Source organism: Somniosus microcephalus, chromosome 2 (assembly GCF_052327205.1).
Source record: "Somniosus microcephalus isolate GS21.2 chromosome 2, FLI_Smic_1.0, whole genome shotgun sequence".
NCBI classification, from domain to species: domain Eukaryota; kingdom Metazoa; phylum Chordata; class Chondrichthyes; order Squaliformes; family Somniosidae; genus Somniosus; species Somniosus microcephalus.
In genome coordinates, this window is record NC_140988.1 from 299,872,569 (window position 1) to 299,891,914 (window position 19,346).

Genomic DNA, 19,346 nt, shown 5'->3' on the forward strand with positions numbered 1-19,346 from the left:
AATCCATTAAACACACCTCATGTTTATATTCACCTAAACACATCACTATCTTCAAAATCAAGCAACTGGGAAAATAGTTTACACCTTCTAACAGAATTTACTGACTGCTCAAACAAATGGCAGCAATTACAAAAGTGATCAAAGAGGAAGCATATGTCTGTAAGAATGTGTCAAAAGACACAAATCACAAAGGAAGACAGAGCTTAAAGCAGACAGGCCATCGCTTGCAGCCCGTGTGACAGAGGTCACTGTTTTTAACCATTTTAAAAAATTTTAGGTGATGCCCCATATATGGGGCTGACTAATAAAAATCTTACACTTGGGATTTTTTGATTATTGATAGCTCTACTTTTCATAAAAGTTTGGTGACTGTGGAGTTAGATTAAATGGCAACATGGGATAGCCCACTGTTCAAAGCTGTAACTCAAAAGTGGCATCTTGGTAATAGTGGGGAGAGATAAGGTCAATAATATAGATTTATTAAAAGAGCTAATGCGAATGTGTGCGTTTTATATAAACAGATTGTCCACCACCCCATTGATTTATATTTTTAAATACCTTGCCAAACTAAGATAGGCTTATTAATGCCTCGGAACACCAAATAACTAAGATGTTTAACAACAGTACACATAGCTCCTTTAAAGGAGGACATGTGGCAGGAGTAGATACTTAAATAGGAGTGGAGTGTGCAACAGATGGAACAAACCATTAATGAAAAAAGCGCTGAGAATGTATTACAACATCGCAAAACAATCTGCAAGAGCAAAGCTTAGACAATTTAGAGTCATCCGAATCCCAGATCAACATTACAAAGACTTACCACCGTTCCAGACATTTAAAAAAAATGCAGTTATTAACACCAACATTATAAGTTAAGGGAGCTCTGTGTAATGTTAAACTGAAACCAAGTCAAATTGTTACACAAGCATGCTTTACTTTTAAATGCAAGTTATCAAAACAACTTTGCTAAATGGAAAGAAGTACCTGATTGAAGTAATGAGTTTCTTGATGGAATCAGAGACAGTTCGAGAATGTCCAGCCAAGACAGACCATTTTGGTGGGTCTTTTGGGTTTACAGCAAGGGAGCGAGCAGTCTGAATGAGACCAGTTGAACTATCCAGCATTGTCTTTGCAGCCACAACAATGGGCTCCATGGCATTAAGACCCTGCCACAAAAAATGCAAACATTGTTAAGCAATCAATTGTGCTGTTTATACATTATTTTATGTAACATCTGTTAAAAGAGCAGTCAATAGATCAGTTAGTTAGTTAGTGGCAGCACGGTGGCATAGTGGTTAGCACTGTTGCCTCACAGCACCAGGGACCTGGGTTCGAATCCGGCCTCGGGTGACTGTCTGTGTGGAGTTTGCACATTCTCCCCGTGTTTGCGTGGGTTTCCTCCGGGTGCTCCGGTTTCCTCCCACAGTCCAAAGATGTGCGGGTTAGGTTGATTGGCTATGATAAATTGACCCTTAGTGTTAGGGGGATTAAATACGTGAGGATAGGGTGGGATATGTGTTGGTGTAGGGGTTACGGGGATCGGGTGGGATATGTGTCGGTGCAGGCTCGATGGGCCGAAATGGCCTCTATCTGCACTGTGGGGTTTCTGTGATTTCTGTGATTTGGTGCCCTCATGTGGACAAGTATGGGAAGTTATTCAAAAGCAAAATACTGCGGATGCTGGAAATCTGAAATAAAAACAGAAAATGCTGGAAGTACTCAGCAGGTCAGGCAGCATCTGTGAAGAGAGAAACAGTTAATGTTTCAGGCTGTTGACCCTTCGCCATCGGCCTGAAATGTTAAAACTCTGATTCTCTCTCCACAGATGCTGCCTGACCTGCTGGGAAGTTATTCATGTTGACTCCAATACTTAAAAATGCAATTATACTGCAGCCTTTGCACTACTGCACTGATGCCAGTTTAGCATTTTGGGTCCAACTTGTGCAACCACCTTGAGGTAGCCTTTGAACCAACTGTAGAAACTGTTAAAGCCAGTTTGCTTTCCCCACCCTCCCTCAAATCTGCCCCCCCCCCCAACCCCCTGCAGCTTTTTCTAAAATTATAGATTTTACAAACACTTAATTACACATGCATAATTTTGCTTTCCCCTAGAGTGCAGGATAGTATAATTCAGTACTTACTGTCTGCTCTCAATGCTTTAAAAGCAGTTACTGGAGTCCAACAGTATCTGAAGTATAACTGCAGCATTAGAGAAAAAGCATCATATCCTGCATAGGTGATTGGCACTCCTATTCCTCATCAAAATCACCACAGCACTGAATTAGTAATTATCGTCCACAGTTACAAGGTACATACTCATTCTAGCTCAAACTATGGTTCTTGTATCATCAGTAGCATTCTTGGCTAATGGTTAAAGAATCGATCTGAAGATTTGGAAACAACAGAAAATGCCGGAAACACTCAGGTCAGGCAGCATCGTGGAGAGAGAAACATAGTTAACGTTTCAGGTCAAGGACCCTTTGTCAGAACTGGAAAAAGTTCGAGAAGTAACAGATTTTTAAGCAAGTGTGGGGCAGGGAAAGGGAGGAGGGGAGGAAAGAACAAAGGGAGAGACTGTGATAGGGTGGAAAGCAGGAGACATTGACTGACAAAAGGGATGATGGTGCAAGGCAAAAAGAGAAGGTAATGGGACAAGTTAAGAAACAAAAGATGACTCTAGATGAAGTGTAAATGGCAATGGCTGAATCATCAACAGCTGCCACGAGAAAAAAAAGGGAAAAAAAATATAGGGGCCCAAGGTTATAGTCTGAAATTGTTGAACTCGATGTTGAGTCCAAAAGGCTGAAAGATAAGGTGCTGTTTCTCGAGCTTACATTGAGCTTTGTTGGAACAGTGTGAGAGGCCGAGGATGAACAGATCAGAGTGGGAGTGGAGCGGAGAATTAAAGTGACGGCGACCGGAAGCTCAGGGTTACCCTTAGAGACTGAACGGAGGTGTTCCACAAAGCGGTCGCCCAATCTGTGTTTGGTCTCCCCAATGTAGAGGAGACCGCATCGTGAGCTGTGAATACAGTATATTAAATTGTAAGAATCACTGTTTCACCTGGAAGAAGTGTTTGGGGCCCTGGACAGTGGGAAGGGAGGAGGTAAAAGGACAGGTGTTGCATCTCCTGTGCTTGCACGGGAAGATGCCGGGCGAAGGGGAAGGGGGTGTTGGAGGTGATAGAGGAGTGGACCAGGGTGTTGTGGAGGGAGCGGTCCATTTGGAATGCTGAAAGGGGGGAGGGAGGGGAAGATGTGTTTGGTGGTCGAGGAAGGGAAGGGAAGAGTCGGAGATGACCATGTGAAGGTGAGGGAAAGGTGGAAATTGGAAGCAAAGTAAATGAAATGTTCTCGTTCAGGGCGAGAGCAGGAAACGGCACCAATACAGTCATCAATGTACCGGAAAAAGAGGCGAGGGAGGGGACCAGAGTAGGACTGTTCCAAAGAATGTTCCACATATCCCACGAAAAGGCAGGCATAGCTAGGACCCATGTGGGTTCCCATAGCAACACCTTTAATTTGGAGGAAGTGAGTGGAGTCAAAGGAGAAGTTGTTCAATGTGAGAACAAGTTCAGCCAGGCAGAGGAGGGTGGTGGTGGATGGGGATTGGTTGGGCCTCTGTTCAAGGAAGAAGTGGAGCGCCCTCAGGTCTGAAGATTTGTTTGTTATACATTGTTTTAATTGCAATCGAAGACACTTTATATCGTAACTGAATTCAGCAAATCTGCTCAATGGTGATTCTGATTACACCATTAGGATAATTACAGCTCCCTTTCTACATCATGAAATTAGCTTGGTTTATACTGTACCTCACGACTAATCTGAGCTGGAACGCTGACAAACTCTGGGTTGGAAGCAAAAGCCGTCAGATTCTCTACTGCTTCTATTAGGGGGACTGTTGCAGCCCGGCACTTCTCACGGTTCTCGTCTGAGAATGCACCATCAAGAGCCTATATTTTTAAAAAAATTGTTAGAATTGTTCTAGGATTGATAATATATGACCAAACTAACACAACTGTCTACATATTAACAATAAGAGTTACCTTCATTTTGCAGATTAGACTATGCCTACTTTTTAAACATCAAAACGTGCCGTTTCTTCAATTATAACAATCTTTAATGGATCAAACTCACAGTTAGTGAGAGTCTGAGGGCGGCCCACAGAGGTCCCACTCAAACTCTCACATTCTTAATCAGCAGCAGCTTTGTTATCCAAAAAATAAAAGTGACTTGTACGTGGTCCCTTAGGTATTTGTCACTTCCTGACTTAACACCATAAAACTTGCTACCAGAACCTTATTCAACTGCAAACACAACTTTTCTAGGAGATACCTTGATTGTCTTCACAAGGTTGGCCGTACTATTCGCCACCTCCTTGGCTGATTGAACAAACTGCCTCTTAGCAACAGGATTGGATGTCTTGGATGAGGCTAGACGACAGGCGTTGCACAAGGCAGAAGTGTGTTTTGCAACAATGGTGGCAGCAGACAAGACCTATGGTGAGAAAAACACTGAGCCAAAGCCTTTCCACAATCGTCTTGGGAGCTCCAAAAATGAATTAACTGTAAAGATAAATGTTTTGATACTATAACAGCAAGAACTGATCTTACCTGTGTCTGGATACAGGCTGGGTCCACCAGGTTCTGACAAGCCATTTGGATTGCTTGATTAGCTCGGGCAAACTGAGCTGGGTCAACTAATCCTTGCTGACCTGCGTGACTGTTGGGATCAGAGATTCCTACAAGGTAAGCTGCCTGGGGATTAAAATTTTTTAAAAGGTTATAGGAGGCATTTGAATATTTTAAAAATCCCCTAATTTTTGTCCTCTCATAAGTTGTTCACTAGCTTCAATCTTGCGATTGTTAAAATAGAACATTCCAAATTGCAGACCCCTCTTTTCATATTGGCCAAGTGTGGAACTAAACATTCATTACTTTTTCTTCCCTCACACCGCAATGCAGCACCACATGGCAATGCAGCACCACATGGCAATGCAGCATGCCAACAGCTTTGCCAATAAGATTTGGTTGAGTTGAGTGACAGGGAGTCACAGGACCTTTAGGTTGGGGGACAATCATTCAAATTGTCTGAAATGCAAGTTTTCTATGTATTCATTTCATAAATACATTGACTTACTTCCCAGAAACTATGAATTATTACTCAGTACATATGGCAGTGATCTCATCCCAATTATTAACCCTTCAATGTGGCATTAGCATGTCAAGTAAGCAAATGCATAGCTGATGTCCAGATGACAACAGCGGATAGCCAGGAAGTCCAAACTTAAAAAAAAAAAAATCCTGCCTTAAAGTCTCAGTATATGAATGATATGGAAGTGATTCCCAAGCCTTTTCACCATAGAATTCAGATGGCTACAAACTGAAATGTTTGAACACCGAGATTACTGTCTTTATTACTCCCCTGTAATGATCATCCTTTATTCAAAACAGCATTTTGCCAATACATTTGTGAACTGCTGCTATTATTTTTCTTTTCACCAGGTCAATATTTATTCATATGTTGAAGATGATTTATTAAAATTACTGCACATTAGCTCAAGAAAATTAAGATAAAATGAGTATGCATTTAGAAATGCATGGCTTAATTAAGGACAATCCAGAGGTGAAGTGAGAGTGACTGCCCTTGACATCAAGGCAGCATTTAACTGAGTGTGGCATCAAGGAGCCCTAGTAAAATTGAAGTCAATGGGAATTGGGGGGAAAACTCTCCACTGGCTGGAGTCATACCTAGCACAAAGGAAGATGGTTGTGGTGGTTGGAGGTCAATCATCACAGCCCTAGGACATTGCTGCAGGAGTTCCTCAGGGCAGTGTCCTAGGCCCATCTTCAGCTGCTTCATCAATGACCATCCCTCCAACATAATGTCAGAAATGGGGATGTTCGCTGATGACTGCACAGCGTTCAGTGCCATTCGCAACCCCTCAGATAATGAAGCAGTCTATGCCCGCATGCAACAAGACCTGGACGACGTTCAGGCTTGGGCTGATAAGTGGCAGGTAACATTTGTGCCACACAAGTGCCAGGCAATGACTATCTCCAACAAGCGAGAGTCTAACCACCATTCCTTGACATTCAACGGCATTACCATCGCCGAATCCCCCACCATCAACATCCTGGGGGTCACCATTAAACAAAAACTTAACTGGACCAGCCACATAAATACTGTGGCAACAAGAACAGGTCAGAGACTAGGTATTCTGCGGCGAATGTCTCACCTCCCGACTCCCCAAAGCCTTTCCACCATCTACAAGGCACAAGTAAGGACCGTCATGGAATACTCTCTACTTGCCTGGATGAGTGCAGCTCCAACAACACTCAAGAAGCTCGACACCATCCAGGACAAAGCAGCAGCCCGCTTGAGCTTGATTGTCACCCCATCCACCACCTTAAACATTCACTCCCTCCACCACCGGCGTACCGTGGCTGCAGTGTGTACCATCTACAAGATGCACTGCAGCAACTCGCCAAGGCTTCTTCGGCAGCACCACCCAAGCCCGCGATCTCTACCACCTAGAAGGACAAGGGCAGCAGGTGCATGGGAACACCACCACCTCCAAGTTCCATGCCATCCTGACTTGGAAGTATATCGCCGATCCTTCATCGTCGCTGGGTCAAAATCCTGGAACTCCCGCCCTAACAGCACTGTGGGAGGACCTTCACCACACGGACTGCAGTGGTTCTAGAAGGCGGCTCACCACCACCTTCTCAAAGGCAATTAGGGATGGACAATAAATGCTGGCCTTGCCAGCGACGCCCACATCCCATGAACAAATAAGGATAAAATCAAGACTGATTTGTTAAAGGCAAGCTGTATTTGATAAATTTAATAGATTCTCCCAATGATGTATGCTGCCGATTTGGACTTGGGTATAGGGAACACAATCTCAACATTTGCTGACAACACAAAAGGAGGAGGCTTGGTAAACAATGAAAAGGAAATGTCAAAGACTTCAGGAAGACAGACAGGTTAGTGGAATGGGCAAACTGCTGCAATTTAACGTAATTCATTGCAAAGTAATATATTTTGGGAGGAAAAAAAAACAAGGAATGGGAGTTTACACTTACTGGAAACCATTGAAGGGTCTGGATAAAGAGAGACATCCACAGGATTAAATATATAATTCTGTATGAGTGCGAGTGCAGGCAGATGAAGCCATAAAATAGGCCAATAGAATTTTGAGTTTGGAGTACAAGAATAAAAAAGTAATGATAAATTTATTTAAAAAAATTAATTAAACCAATGTTGGAGTACTGTGTGCAGTTTTAGGCATCCCATTATAGACATGATATTAAAGCTATGAAGCATACAGTGTAAATTCACCAGGATTATGCCAGGGATAGGAAATTATGAGGAGAGGCTGGAGATAGTGGGACTATTTCCACTGAAGCAGAGAAAACTAAGGAGAGATTTTTTAATTTTTTTTTTTAAAGTTTTTTAAATTATGAAGAGTTCTGATGGACTATTTCCTCTGGTTATAGAGTCAGTGACGAGGGGTTATTAATTTTAAATCATCAGACAGTGGGGAGTGGGGTTAAAAGAAATTTATTTCGAGTTGTTGGAGCATGGAATGCTTTGCCACAGAGCAGCTGAGAAAGAGACCACTGCATATTTTAAGGTAAAAAGGGATAAATATTAGAAACAGATAATGGCACAGGCCTATGGGGAAAGCACAGGACAGCAGAGTTAGTTGTGGATTGCTCTATGAAAGAGCTGGTGCAGGTACAATGGGTCAAATAACCACCTTCAGTGTTGTAAACTTCTATGGTTGTAAAATTCTAAGAATTCTATATACAGTAGAAGAAACGTCACTTATGCATTTGGAAGACAGCAACTGTATGGAACGCTACCCCACTGACGATGTTCATGCTGCCTTTTACGTGCGACTCTTGCATCATTTCTGCACGGGTATAAGCATGATTTGATGCATACAATTTTCTCTTTTTGAAAATAATGTTTACCTGGGCAGCTGCTTCTGTAAGTCCACATAAAGCCTTGGAACCAGAGCTTACTGAATCACCAAAGGCTGGTAGGTCACTGTTTTTAGCATTGTGAGAGATTCCGGTCATTGCCTCTCCAAGAACCTACAGAAAAATGAATGGACAAATGCTAAAATGTCTGAATTTAAACAAGATTAAAGGTAAAAGCATCTGACTGAAGATTAGATTTTGCACTTTTAATATCAAATATTCACACAGGAGCATAACTCATAACATTCCACTACATTTCATTTGAAAACTTCAAGTGACACTGTTCTAATGTTAATCTTTCTTAAATTCCTTCAGGCAACAAATTCAAAAACATGGAAGTTCTACTTCAATGAGGCAAAGTGCTAGTCAGACCTTATGAGGAGTAGCATTGTGTTTTGGGCACCACATCTTTGGAAGGCTATTCTGGATTTAGATGGAATACACTAATGATTCACAAGAAAGGTACCTGGAATGAAGGGACTTAGTTAAGCTGTGAGACTGGGTAAACTTGGGTTGTATTCCTTGGGATGAGATAACTTTCAAATGAGATGCTAAACTGAGTCTATTTGCTTGTTTAGGTGGACATAAAAGATCCCATGGTATGGACTGAAGAGGTGCCAAGAATTATTTGGGTGTCCTGGCCAACATTCTTCAAATACCACTACCATAACATAATAACCAGTCATTTATCTAATTTCTTGTTTGTGGGACCTTGCTGTGCACAAATTGGCTGTCACATAACAACGGTGACTACATGTTCAAAAGATAATTAGTTGGTTGCGAAGCCCTTTGGGACATCTGGAGGATGTGAAAAGTGCTTTATAGTGAAAGCTCATCCTTCTAGGGGCGAGGAGCTTCATTGAGGTGTTTGAAATAATGAAGGAAATTGACAAGGAAGGTAGGAGAATTCAGAAGAGGGCTTTAATCTTAAAGTCAGAATTAAGCCTGTTAAGTAAATTTAAGAAAAATCTCTTCACACAGAAGGTTGTGAGAATATGAAATGCACTGCCCCATAGGCCATAGATGCAGAATCAATTGTTGTTTAAAAGAAAGATTGATGATTATTTAGGCCTCAAGGAATATGAAGAGGGGGAGGAAAATTGGGATTAGAGAGATAGAGCTGCCATGGGTAACAAGAGGGCAGAACAGGCTCAAAAAATAGCCAACATGTTCCCATGCAATTTCTCCATCTAGTTACTTCAGAATGCCAAATCTTGACTTGCAGAACAAATCTAGTAAATACATGCATACAGTTTTGGTCTCCTTATTTAAGGAAGGGCATACTTGCATTGGAGGCAGTTCAGAGACAATTCACACGGTTAATTCCAGAGATGAAGGGGTTGACTTATGAGGAAAGGTTGAGCAGGCTGGGCCTATACCCATTGGAATTTAGAAGAATGAGAGGTGATCTTACCGAAACATAAGATACTGAGCGGGCTCGACAAGGTAGATGCTGAGAGGATGTTTCCCCTCGTGGGGAAATCTAGAACTCGGGGGCACAGTTTTAGAATAAAGGACCGCCCTTTTAGAACGGAGATGAGGAGGAATTTCTTCTCTCAGAAAGTCGTAAATCTGTGGAATTCTCTGCCGCAGAGAGCTGTGGAATTAAATACATTTAAGGTGGAGATAGACAGATTTTTGCAAGATAAGGGAGTGAAGGGTTATGGGGAGCAGGCTGGGAAGTGGCTTTGAGCCCAAGATCAGCCATGATCTTATTGAATGACGGAGCAGGCTCAAGAGGCCAATTGGCCTATTCCTGCTCCTATTTCTTATGTTCTAAAGAACATGTAGACTTTAATAGTTAAAGTGCTTCACAAAAATATAATTCATGTGTAACTAAAGAACATGTTCAAAAAGAAATGAGGCAAAATGTACTTAATCTTGTAATAGAGAAGTTGAATTGCGCAGCAAAAGATATTCAATATAAAAAGTGTCATTAATCTAAAGAAAATAAACTTCCATATTTTCTTAGTAATGTATCCTTAGGCACACATTCTTGATTTAAACAAAAATAAGATTGCCCATCAAACAAAAAGGCAAAATGTCCAGGCTGAAATTGTCAGTAATTAATGGTTGTTCTTCACAGAACAATTGAGTTTTGTAAAACATTCACATATGTACCTTGGAATTTTCCATCACGCTGTCAATGCAATCAAAGTAGGACAAGTCATTGACGGCCTCAGTGGGATTGTGAAGCATTCCTCGGACAGTCTGTAAAAAAACACAGGTTTATATAATTCACGTAAACAGTACCCCCCCCCAGCAAATACAACATTGTAGTTTAGCTAAAATGCAACACATGACACAAACTTGCTCAGTATTGTAGTACAGCTGCACTGTGCCTTACTCATGTTAACCACTTTTGCAGTGCTCATTACGCAAATCAACTTGCTGAAAGTTTTGGTGAGAATTAAATTTGGTTAACCCTTAGATCTTAACATGAATTTGTAAAAAAAGTACAAATATCCTTTTAAGCAAGTGACCGCATAAAATATATTTGGCACAAATGAATCAAAAGTACATTACATGCTACTGTACTACAAGCTGGTTTGAGACAGACTACCAAGCTAGCACTAAGAGTTCACAATGCACACTCCTCATGCAGTCAGCTGAAACCCAAAAGTAAAACCTGCTGGAATTCTACGGCCAGCAGCCATGAAAGGCCATTTTATTTTTAAACCAGGCTTTTCTTCAGTTTACAGCTAATTGTATTAAACCACTGGTCTCACTATAAAAACAGCTGTAAATTTCAGTTACAGCCTGCTAACACCAGATGTACAAGGCATTTCTTCCTGTGCCCCAAGAACTTATCAGCAAGAAAGTTGGCAGGTCTCAATCACCTTAGATTGCCAAAAGACTTGTTTCTAGCTTTTTTTACTCATTAGTAATGGTCTTTATTTAGTAGCAATTGAATAGTTCATAGAAGATTTGTTGTTCAAAAAAAATCACATGCAATTAAGTGAAGTGAAAACGCGAACTTATTTGGTCAGCTTAAGCACAGAACCAAAGCATCTTTTCTGCTTTTAAAAGTTATACATCCATTCATTTAATCCCATGAAGCCCACTACCCTTTGTGAAAAAAAGTGCTTCCTGATTTCACTCCCAAATGCCCTAGTTCTACTTTTAAGATTATGCCCTCTTATTCTGGATTCCCCACCAGAGGACATGGTTTATCTGTATCTACCCTATCAAATCCCATAATCATTTTAAATACTTCAATTAGATCTTCCTTCAACTTTCTAATCTCAAACAAATACATGGCAAGTTTATGCAACATGTCCTCATAATTTAACCCTTTAAGCCCTGACATCATTCTGGCGAATCTGCACTGTACCCGTTGAAGCCAATACATCTTTCCTGAGGTTCGGTGCCCAAAACTGAACGCAGTACTTCAGATTGGGGGGGGGGGGGGGGTCATCTGACCAAGACTATGAACAATTGAAGCATCACTTCCTCACTTTAGAATTCCAATCCCAGTTTTGTTAGCAGGAAGGCAAAAGTCTGAATTTACATACTTTTTTTTTTTTTTTTAAACCAGTGCTTTACAAAAACTTTATAAAGCAGTTTTGTTGCTGCTGTTTATGCCAGCTGCTTGCAAATTTTGGCTGCTTCACAGCTTCAGACAAATCTAAGCCTAGCTGTTGGAGGTATTTAATTCCTAAATCTGATCACAGTAAGCCAGCACCACCCACCATTTGAACCTAACCAACTGCTGCAATCCTGCTGCAAACCCCGGCATAACGTATAACCAGAATATCTAAGTGATCAAAAGAAGCTTCTGTTCGAGAGAAAATGGCCTCAACAGGTCTCGTGTAAAACACAAACTACTTCAACTTGGTATTTTAATATTTTTTCATTGCTTAATGGCAAATGAAGAAATTATTACGCAGAAATTGTAGCCTTAAACAGAGACAAGATCCTCTAAGGAACTTCAGAAGTTCAGATCAAGGAAACACCAAGAATGGCGGCAGTTAGTCACCTACCTCGAGTTCACGGAGAGCATTATCACACTCCTTCTGCCCTGGAGCTTGCTGTGTGCACATCGTAATCAGCTGATTGATGCTTTCAGTCACAGCCCTACAAAAGGAGGGAAAAAAAACATGCAAAACATAGTTGATTCATTACTGTGTGTATAAAATTCATACTGCAGCCATACATTAAATCGCAAACCCTGCTGAGATTTTCAAATTAAACAGGTTACACCTTTTGTGGAATGAAGTGTGAGCAATCTGGGCTGGATTTTAAATTTCTGCTTGCACATCTTTTCAAATATTTTATGATAAATCCATTTCAAAGCACAGAAAATTAACATTTCCAGTCTCTGCGATGGCTTACCAACATTTAGGCTTTTTACGGCCACAATTCTTTCCCCAAGCATCCAGGTAACTTCATATACAACATGAGCAAACCAAGAACCCTTGATTTATGTATATGGCCTAATTATAATTAAGGTATATATTTAAAATAATTATTGTACACTATAAATTCAGTAAATGGACATTACTTCAATTATAGAACTATAAACTGAAGACCATGGAAAATGGATATTACTTTTGAAAAGGACATGACGAATGCTTGACATGTTAATGTACATACATCATTGATATTTATTAATGACCTGGAGTTGGGTACACAGGGCATAATTTCAAAGTGTGCGGATGACACGAAACTCTGAAATGTAGTAAACAATGTGGAGGATAGTAACAGACTTCAGGAGGACACAGACAGACTGGTGAAATGGGCAGACACACGGCAGATGAAATTTAATGCAGAGAAATTTGAAGTGATTCATTTTGGTAGGAAAAATGAGGAGAGGCAATATAAAACTAAATGGTACAATTTTAAAGGGGGTGCAGGAACAGAGAGACCTGGGGGTGTACATACACAAGTCTTTGAAGGTGGCAGGAGAAGTTGAGAAGGCTGTTAAAAAGCATACAGGATCCTTAGCTTTATTAATAAGAGTAATTGAGTACAAAAGCAAGGAAGTTACGCTAAACCTTTAAAACACTGGTTAGGCCCCAGCTGGAGTATTGTGTTTGATTCTGGGCACCACATTTTAGGAAGAATGTCAAGGCCTTGGAGAGGATGAAGAAGAGATTTACTAGAATGGTACCAGGAATGAGGGACTTCAGTTATGAGACTGGAGAAGCTGGGGTTGTTCTCCTTAGAGCAGAAAAGGTTAAGAGCTTTGATGGAGGTATTCAAAATCATGAATGATTTTGATAAGAGTAAATAAGGAGAAACTTTCCTGTGGCAGAAGGCTTGGTAACCAGAGGACACAGATTTAAAGTGATTGGCTAAAGAACCAGAGGCAACATGAGGGAACATTTATTTTAAAAACCGTGAGTTGTTATGACCTGGAATGCACTGCCTGAAAAGGGTGGTGGAAGCAGATTCAATAATAACTTCCAAAAGAGAATTGGATAAATACTTGAAGGGGAAAAAATTGCAGGGCTATGGGGAAAGAGCGAGGGAGTGGGACTAACTGGATAGCTCTACCAAAGAGCTGGCACAGGCATGATGGGCTGAATGGCCTCCTTCTGTACTGTATCATTCTATGATCTGGAGAGGGTGCAGAGCAGATTTACTGGAATGGTACCAGGGGTGCGGGGCTTCAGTCATGAGGAGAGACTAGAGAAGTTGGGATTGTTCTCCTCAAAGCAGAGGTTAAGGGGAGATGTTCAAAATCAAGGAGGATTTTGAGAGAGTAAATAAGGAGAAACGGTTTCCAGTGGCAGAAGGGTCAGTAACCAGAGGACACAGGATTTAAGGTAACTAGCAAAAGAACCAGAGGTGACACGAGGAAAAAAAACTATGCCGTGAGTTGTGATAATCTGGAATGCACTGCCTGAAAAGGTGGTGGAAGCAGATTCAATAGTAACTTTCAAAAGGTAATTGGATATTTAGTTGGAAAGGAAAAATGTGCAGGGTTATGGGGAAAGAGTGGGGGAAATGGGACTAATTGGATAAGCTCTTTCATGATGGGCTGAATAACTTCCTTCTGTGCTGTAAGATTCTATAAAGTGTCTTCCAAATAACATTTAAGTACTCACTCAGACACATTTAACGTCATAAAATAATGGAAACTAAAAAACTGTCTTAGTACAGAAGGGTCTACGAAAGCACATTTCCTTTCGTCACTGTTCACTGCGGTGTTGTAATGTTGCTTAAACGCTTCGTCAGATGACTTGAAAGAGAAAGAAAGATTTACAGGACTCTGGGAAAAGAGCAGGGGAGTGGGACTAATTAGATAGCTCTTTCAAAACGCCAGCACAGCACATGCACAGGCAGAATAGGCCGAATGGCCTCCTTTTGTGCTGTATCACTATGATTCTATATTGTGCCACAGGTTCAGAGTGTTATACTACAATCTAGACAACAACAACATAATGTCTAGGTGGTCTGATCTCTTGAACATCATCATGCCCAATATGCTACTAGAGTAGCAAACTAGCTGCCACATCCTTATATGGATCAGCAAAGGGGCCTTGTCCGTCAGCAACAACTTGCCTTTCTATAGTGCTTCCGTACAGGGCAGAGGGCAAAGCACATACCAAGCAGAAATGAGGGAGGGGGAACAGAACGGTCTAGGGGTGGGGTTGGGGGGGGGGGGTGGGGGCAGGGAAGAGGAGAAACAAAAGCACATGGTCAAAGAAAAGGGACTAAGGGACGTAAAGTATAAGATGGAGGTTCCAGACGGCAGAGGCATAGCACTGAAAGAGAATCTGCTTTTGGTGGTAGAGCAGAAGAAACAAGGAATGAGTAGTAAGGAGGTGTTTGAGGAGCAGAGAGTAAGTGTGAGGGTGTATGGCCGGAGGAGATCATGAAGTAGGGTTGGATGAGACAAAAGAGGGATTTGATGCCAAGGAATAGATCCTAAAACAAATTTGTTGCAACAATGAGCCACTGGAGCTAGACAAGGATAGGGGTTGATGCGAGTGCAGGACTTAATACAGGTGCAAACACGTGGAGTGCTGTTCTGAATCAGTTGTCGTTTGTGGAGGACAGGAGCGAGGTAAAGAGAATGTTAAAAATGTGCACCTGGACGTGACAGAAGTATGGATTCACAGTAGCATGTTCATTAGAAAGCAAGTCCAAAATGAGAAACACCCAGAGTCAATATGTATTATATTCCATCACTGGCCCCCCTACCACCCCCAGCACTCGTTAATCCCTCCTTTTCACAACACTAGCTTCCTTCTGCTAGGATTAAAAATAGTAAATCAAGCATTGCCTTTAATGCCTTCATTATCCTCAATCTTCTAACTCTCATCAGTCAAGTTCACTTTGAAGGCATCAACTGATCCCAAATCAACAACTTTCTTTGGGGGCGGGGGGGGGTTCTTCAGGGGAGATGGGGAGAAAAATTGTTTCCCGTGGAGGAAGAAAATTCTAATCTCTGAACTTAATTCACAGAATAGCAGATCGCAAAGGTCTGAACTATGGTTTGGGTAGGATGCAAAGGTTGTGCCTCTTTAACCACAGTAACTTTAAGTAGAGACACTGCTGGCAATGTTTTGTTTTGTGGCATATTAAAAAGCTGCTGAAATGAACAGCTGTTTTATTTTACTCCCATGGGAACAAGCTACTTCCTCTTTACAAAACCGGTTTCCCCGAAATCAAACGACACTTGACAATTGCTGTTCCGCCTGCTCTGTATTTCCAACAGTTTCTGTTTTTATTCCAACTTTTGCAGTTTTAGCATGATCTGCTTTGACAGTTCCATAGTTATTTACACAAAACTGTTACCGTGTAGGATTAGTGCAAGTAACATGCCAAGTGAGGGCATTGGGTTGCAGAGATTTGCCCATTTAAGGAAGCAAAACAAAATATGCAATTACTCATTTTCATGCTTACCGTGCAGCTGCAGCAAGTTGATTCTTGATGTTGGGAGCTGTAGGATCAGCAGAGAGCGCTTTGGCTGCTAGTAGCAGTTTGCTGGATGCCATCGAAATGCTCTTCAGGTTTCCAATCACCTGAGCCTTGTCTTCTTTATCCTGTGGAGGTACAAAGATTAAGTGAGAACCGAAAGTAAAATTCCACGTAAAGCTGCATGCCGAGTTTTAAAATAAAAATTGAAGAAAACCTGAACAGGTTCTAGATAGGGTTTACAATATTGCTCTCTTGTCAATTTTCTACCCTCTTCTCTTGAAAACATTGACCCTTGGTTAGGGTATGGTTCTATTGGCACTGGCCACCCTCCAGTAGCTTGGCAAGTTGCCATTAGTCACATTGGTGCTAGCATTCCATCCAAGCAGCCTTTCTTCACACAAGAGTCTAGACAGTGCATGTCATTAGATTATTTGACTTTTTTTTGGGGGGGGGGGGTTGACGGAAATCACAGTCGAGCTGGTTCTCATTCTCATCCGACGGTCACCTGTGCACCCATGTAAAGACCTCAATGGACAGCGACCAGGAACAGGAATCTTGGCTGATTTCCCCTAGAATGGGCTGCCAAGGCTAATTTGCAAGGGTCCATTCTGCTTCCTCTGCTAAGGTCAACTAACACATCAGACTGGAGCTTGAATCTGGGACTTTCCTGGTCTGTATAGTTAAGGTCCATACTGATTGTCAGCTTGATTCAACCTCTGAATAAGGATGGTGAAATACAGACTCATTTAATTTGAGGAGTCATTAGCTAACAAATCCCAACAACTCCACAAATCCTCAAAATTATACCAGGAATGAGAGGTTATATCCATGAAGAAAAGCCAGCAAAGGCTGTAGGAAACAAACTGAAGTTTGAAAGATTGTTTCCACTGGTTGGCAAACAAGAAGCAAGGAGCATAAACTCAGGATCACTAAAATAAAAATAAAAATAAATGAAGGGGGATTAGAAGAAATATTTTCACACAAGGCGCCATTAGAAAATAGAATACATTTTCACAAGTGACTATTGAGAATAACATTATTTAAAAAGGAATTTAAAACTGAATTGTACAAGTATGTGAAAAAGAAAAATACAAATAGTAATATGGGAAACGTACATTAGAATAGATAGCTCGAGTTGAAAAATTAGCACCAGCAAAAGTATCAAATGGCCCCCTTCTGTGCTGTAATATCATGGATATTCTATTTAGAAGCTTAACAACACCTGAAAGCCATCATAATGGGAATAGTCAAAATCCCGCCACCTTCTAAGTATATGGCTGACTACCTGATGAGCCTGGGTTTTGAACATGAGCCTCATTCAAAGTGAAATGCTACTAGACCCAGCAGAGCATTTCACCACAAGATTGTAAAACTGCTTAACATACCAGAGTCTAATTTATCAGAGTAGATACGGTTTTGACATTTTAAAATTACATTTGTTTGAAAGTTTGAGTCTGCTAGACTATAAATTGTTTTATATTTTGTTCCATTGCCCATCAATTTCCTTACCTTGGACTGTCCAGCCATTTCAACACCAGCCTGTAAGAATTCATTGAAGTCTTTGCCAAATTTGCCAGAAGCATTGGCCAGATCTTGTGTGGTTCCACGAGATGCCTGCACCAACTCATTGGCAGACTGATTCAAACCAACTGCTGCCTCATTTAGATGGCCTTGAGCCTCTTGAAAATTCTTGGAACTTGGTGGGAACTAAAAATTGAGGAAGTATTTATTACAATCAAATTAAGAACATAAGAACATAAGAAACAGGAGCAGGAATAGGCCACTTGACCCCTTGAGCCTGCTCCGCCATTCAATAAGATCATGGCTGATCTTGGGCTCAAAGCCACTTCCCCGCCCGCTCCCCATAACCCTTCACTCCCTTATCTTGCAAAAATCTGTCTATCTCCATCTTAAATGTATTTAATGACCCAGCCTCCACAGCTCTCTGGGGTAGAGAATTCCACAGATTTACAACCCTCAGAAGAAATTACTCCTCATCTCAGTTCTAAAAGGGCGACCCTTTATTCTAAAACTGTGCCCTCGTGTTCTAGATTTCCTGAGGGGAAACATCCTCTCTGCATCTACCTTGTTGAGCCCCCTCAGTATCTTATATGTTTCAATAAGATCACCTCTCATTCTTCTAAATTCCAATGAGTATAGGCCCAGCCTGCTCAACTTTTCCTCATATGTCAACCCCCTCAACTCTGGAATTCCCTCAAAATGAAACATACACAAGCAACAAAGGTTTTTCAAATTGGTGTTCCAAGCACCAATTTGTGCTGAGCACAGGTCAAAACATTTCATACATGGGATTACAATACAGAATCACCTTTGACATCACATGATATAGAAAATGCTTCTATAAAGTTAAATAAAGACTACTCCTTATTTTCCCAGTCTCAACATCTCAAAAATCTATGACCTGTGCATAAAATGAAGTTCAATGTAACAAGAGTGCCGTAGGCCCTATCCCTTGAAATGAATTTCAAATAGTTGACCAATTTCATAAAGAGATCGCAGGCTGTCATGCAAAAATTGCCTCAACATTTTACTGAACCAAGTTCATTACTACTTAGGTTTCTATAATTGTCTCTCTAGTCTGAAACTGCCTTCTCTCAGGCAATCCCTCGCTAATATGTAGATACATTTGAAATGCTATCTAACTTTGTATTGCTATCCTTATTTACAAGTTACCTCAGTTACTTACTGAGTTTGCAAGTAGTCTTTTGCTGGCCTCTCCAACAGTTCTTAAAGCTGCATCGACATCTCTTTGGCCTGGCAAACAGTTCACACATCTGTTTAGAGCATTTGATACAGCCTTTGCCACCTATGGGAAGAAAAGTGGATGCGCTAATTATTATGAGATTGTATTCAAATATCTTCATGTGAAGACTAATTTTGTTTTGGAATAAATCTAGAATTCAGGCTAAAATCTAACAAAGTTCCTAAAACTTTTAAAGTCAAGTTTAGGTCAGTTTCAACCACACACCATTTAAGGCCAAGATGGTAGCTAGATGATCTAGTTCAGGGTGAGACTTGTGCCAAGTAGTACACAGGAAGAGTCTGGAATGACCTACCCTCTAGTCATACCTCATTCCTTGTAGAAAAGCATCTATCTGAGGAATCATATGTGCAAACCCCTCCATGACAGTGGGAACACCAATGCACTATACCATAAGAACATAAGAAATAGGAGCAGGAGTAAGCCATTCGGCCCTTCAAGCCTGCGCCACCATTCAATAAGATCATGGCTGATCTGATCTTGGCCTCAACACTACTGTCCCGCCCGCTCCCCATAAACCTCGACGACTCTGCAGCTCAAATGTATGTCAATCTCCGCCTTGAACATATTCAATGACTCCGCCTCCACAGCTCTCTGGGGTAGAGAATTCCAAAGATTCATGACCCTCAGAAGAAATTACTCCTCATCTCCGTTTTAAATGGGCGACCCCTTATCCTGAATCTATGCCCCCTAGTTCTAGAT

At 41.2% G+C, this 19,346-nt stretch overlaps 1 protein-coding gene across 1 annotated transcript in view; it reads right to left on the bottom strand.

The window, feature by feature from the left end:
- Window positions 1–19,346, bottom strand: part of LOC147123480 (talin-1) — a 287,370-nt gene that overhangs the window by 56,814 nt on the left and 211,210 nt on the right. Inside the window, exons 29-38 of the mRNA XM_085973632.1 lie at window positions 18,570–18,689; window positions 17,372–17,569; window positions 15,848–15,987; window positions 11,974–12,067; window positions 10,112–10,201; window positions 7,982–8,104; window positions 4,613–4,756; window positions 4,335–4,496; window positions 3,812–3,952; window positions 985–1,166 (exon numbers count right to left, since the gene is read on the bottom strand). Of these exons, the coding sequence (XP_085829758.1) occupies window positions 985–1,166; window positions 3,812–3,952; window positions 4,335–4,496; window positions 4,613–4,756; window positions 7,982–8,104; window positions 10,112–10,201; window positions 11,974–12,067; window positions 15,848–15,987; window positions 17,372–17,569; window positions 18,570–18,689 (1,394 nt within the window). The remainder of the gene's footprint in view (window positions 1–984; window positions 1,167–3,811; window positions 3,953–4,334; window positions 4,497–4,612; window positions 4,757–7,981; window positions 8,105–10,111; window positions 10,202–11,973; window positions 12,068–15,847; window positions 15,988–17,371; window positions 17,570–18,569; window positions 18,690–19,346) is intronic.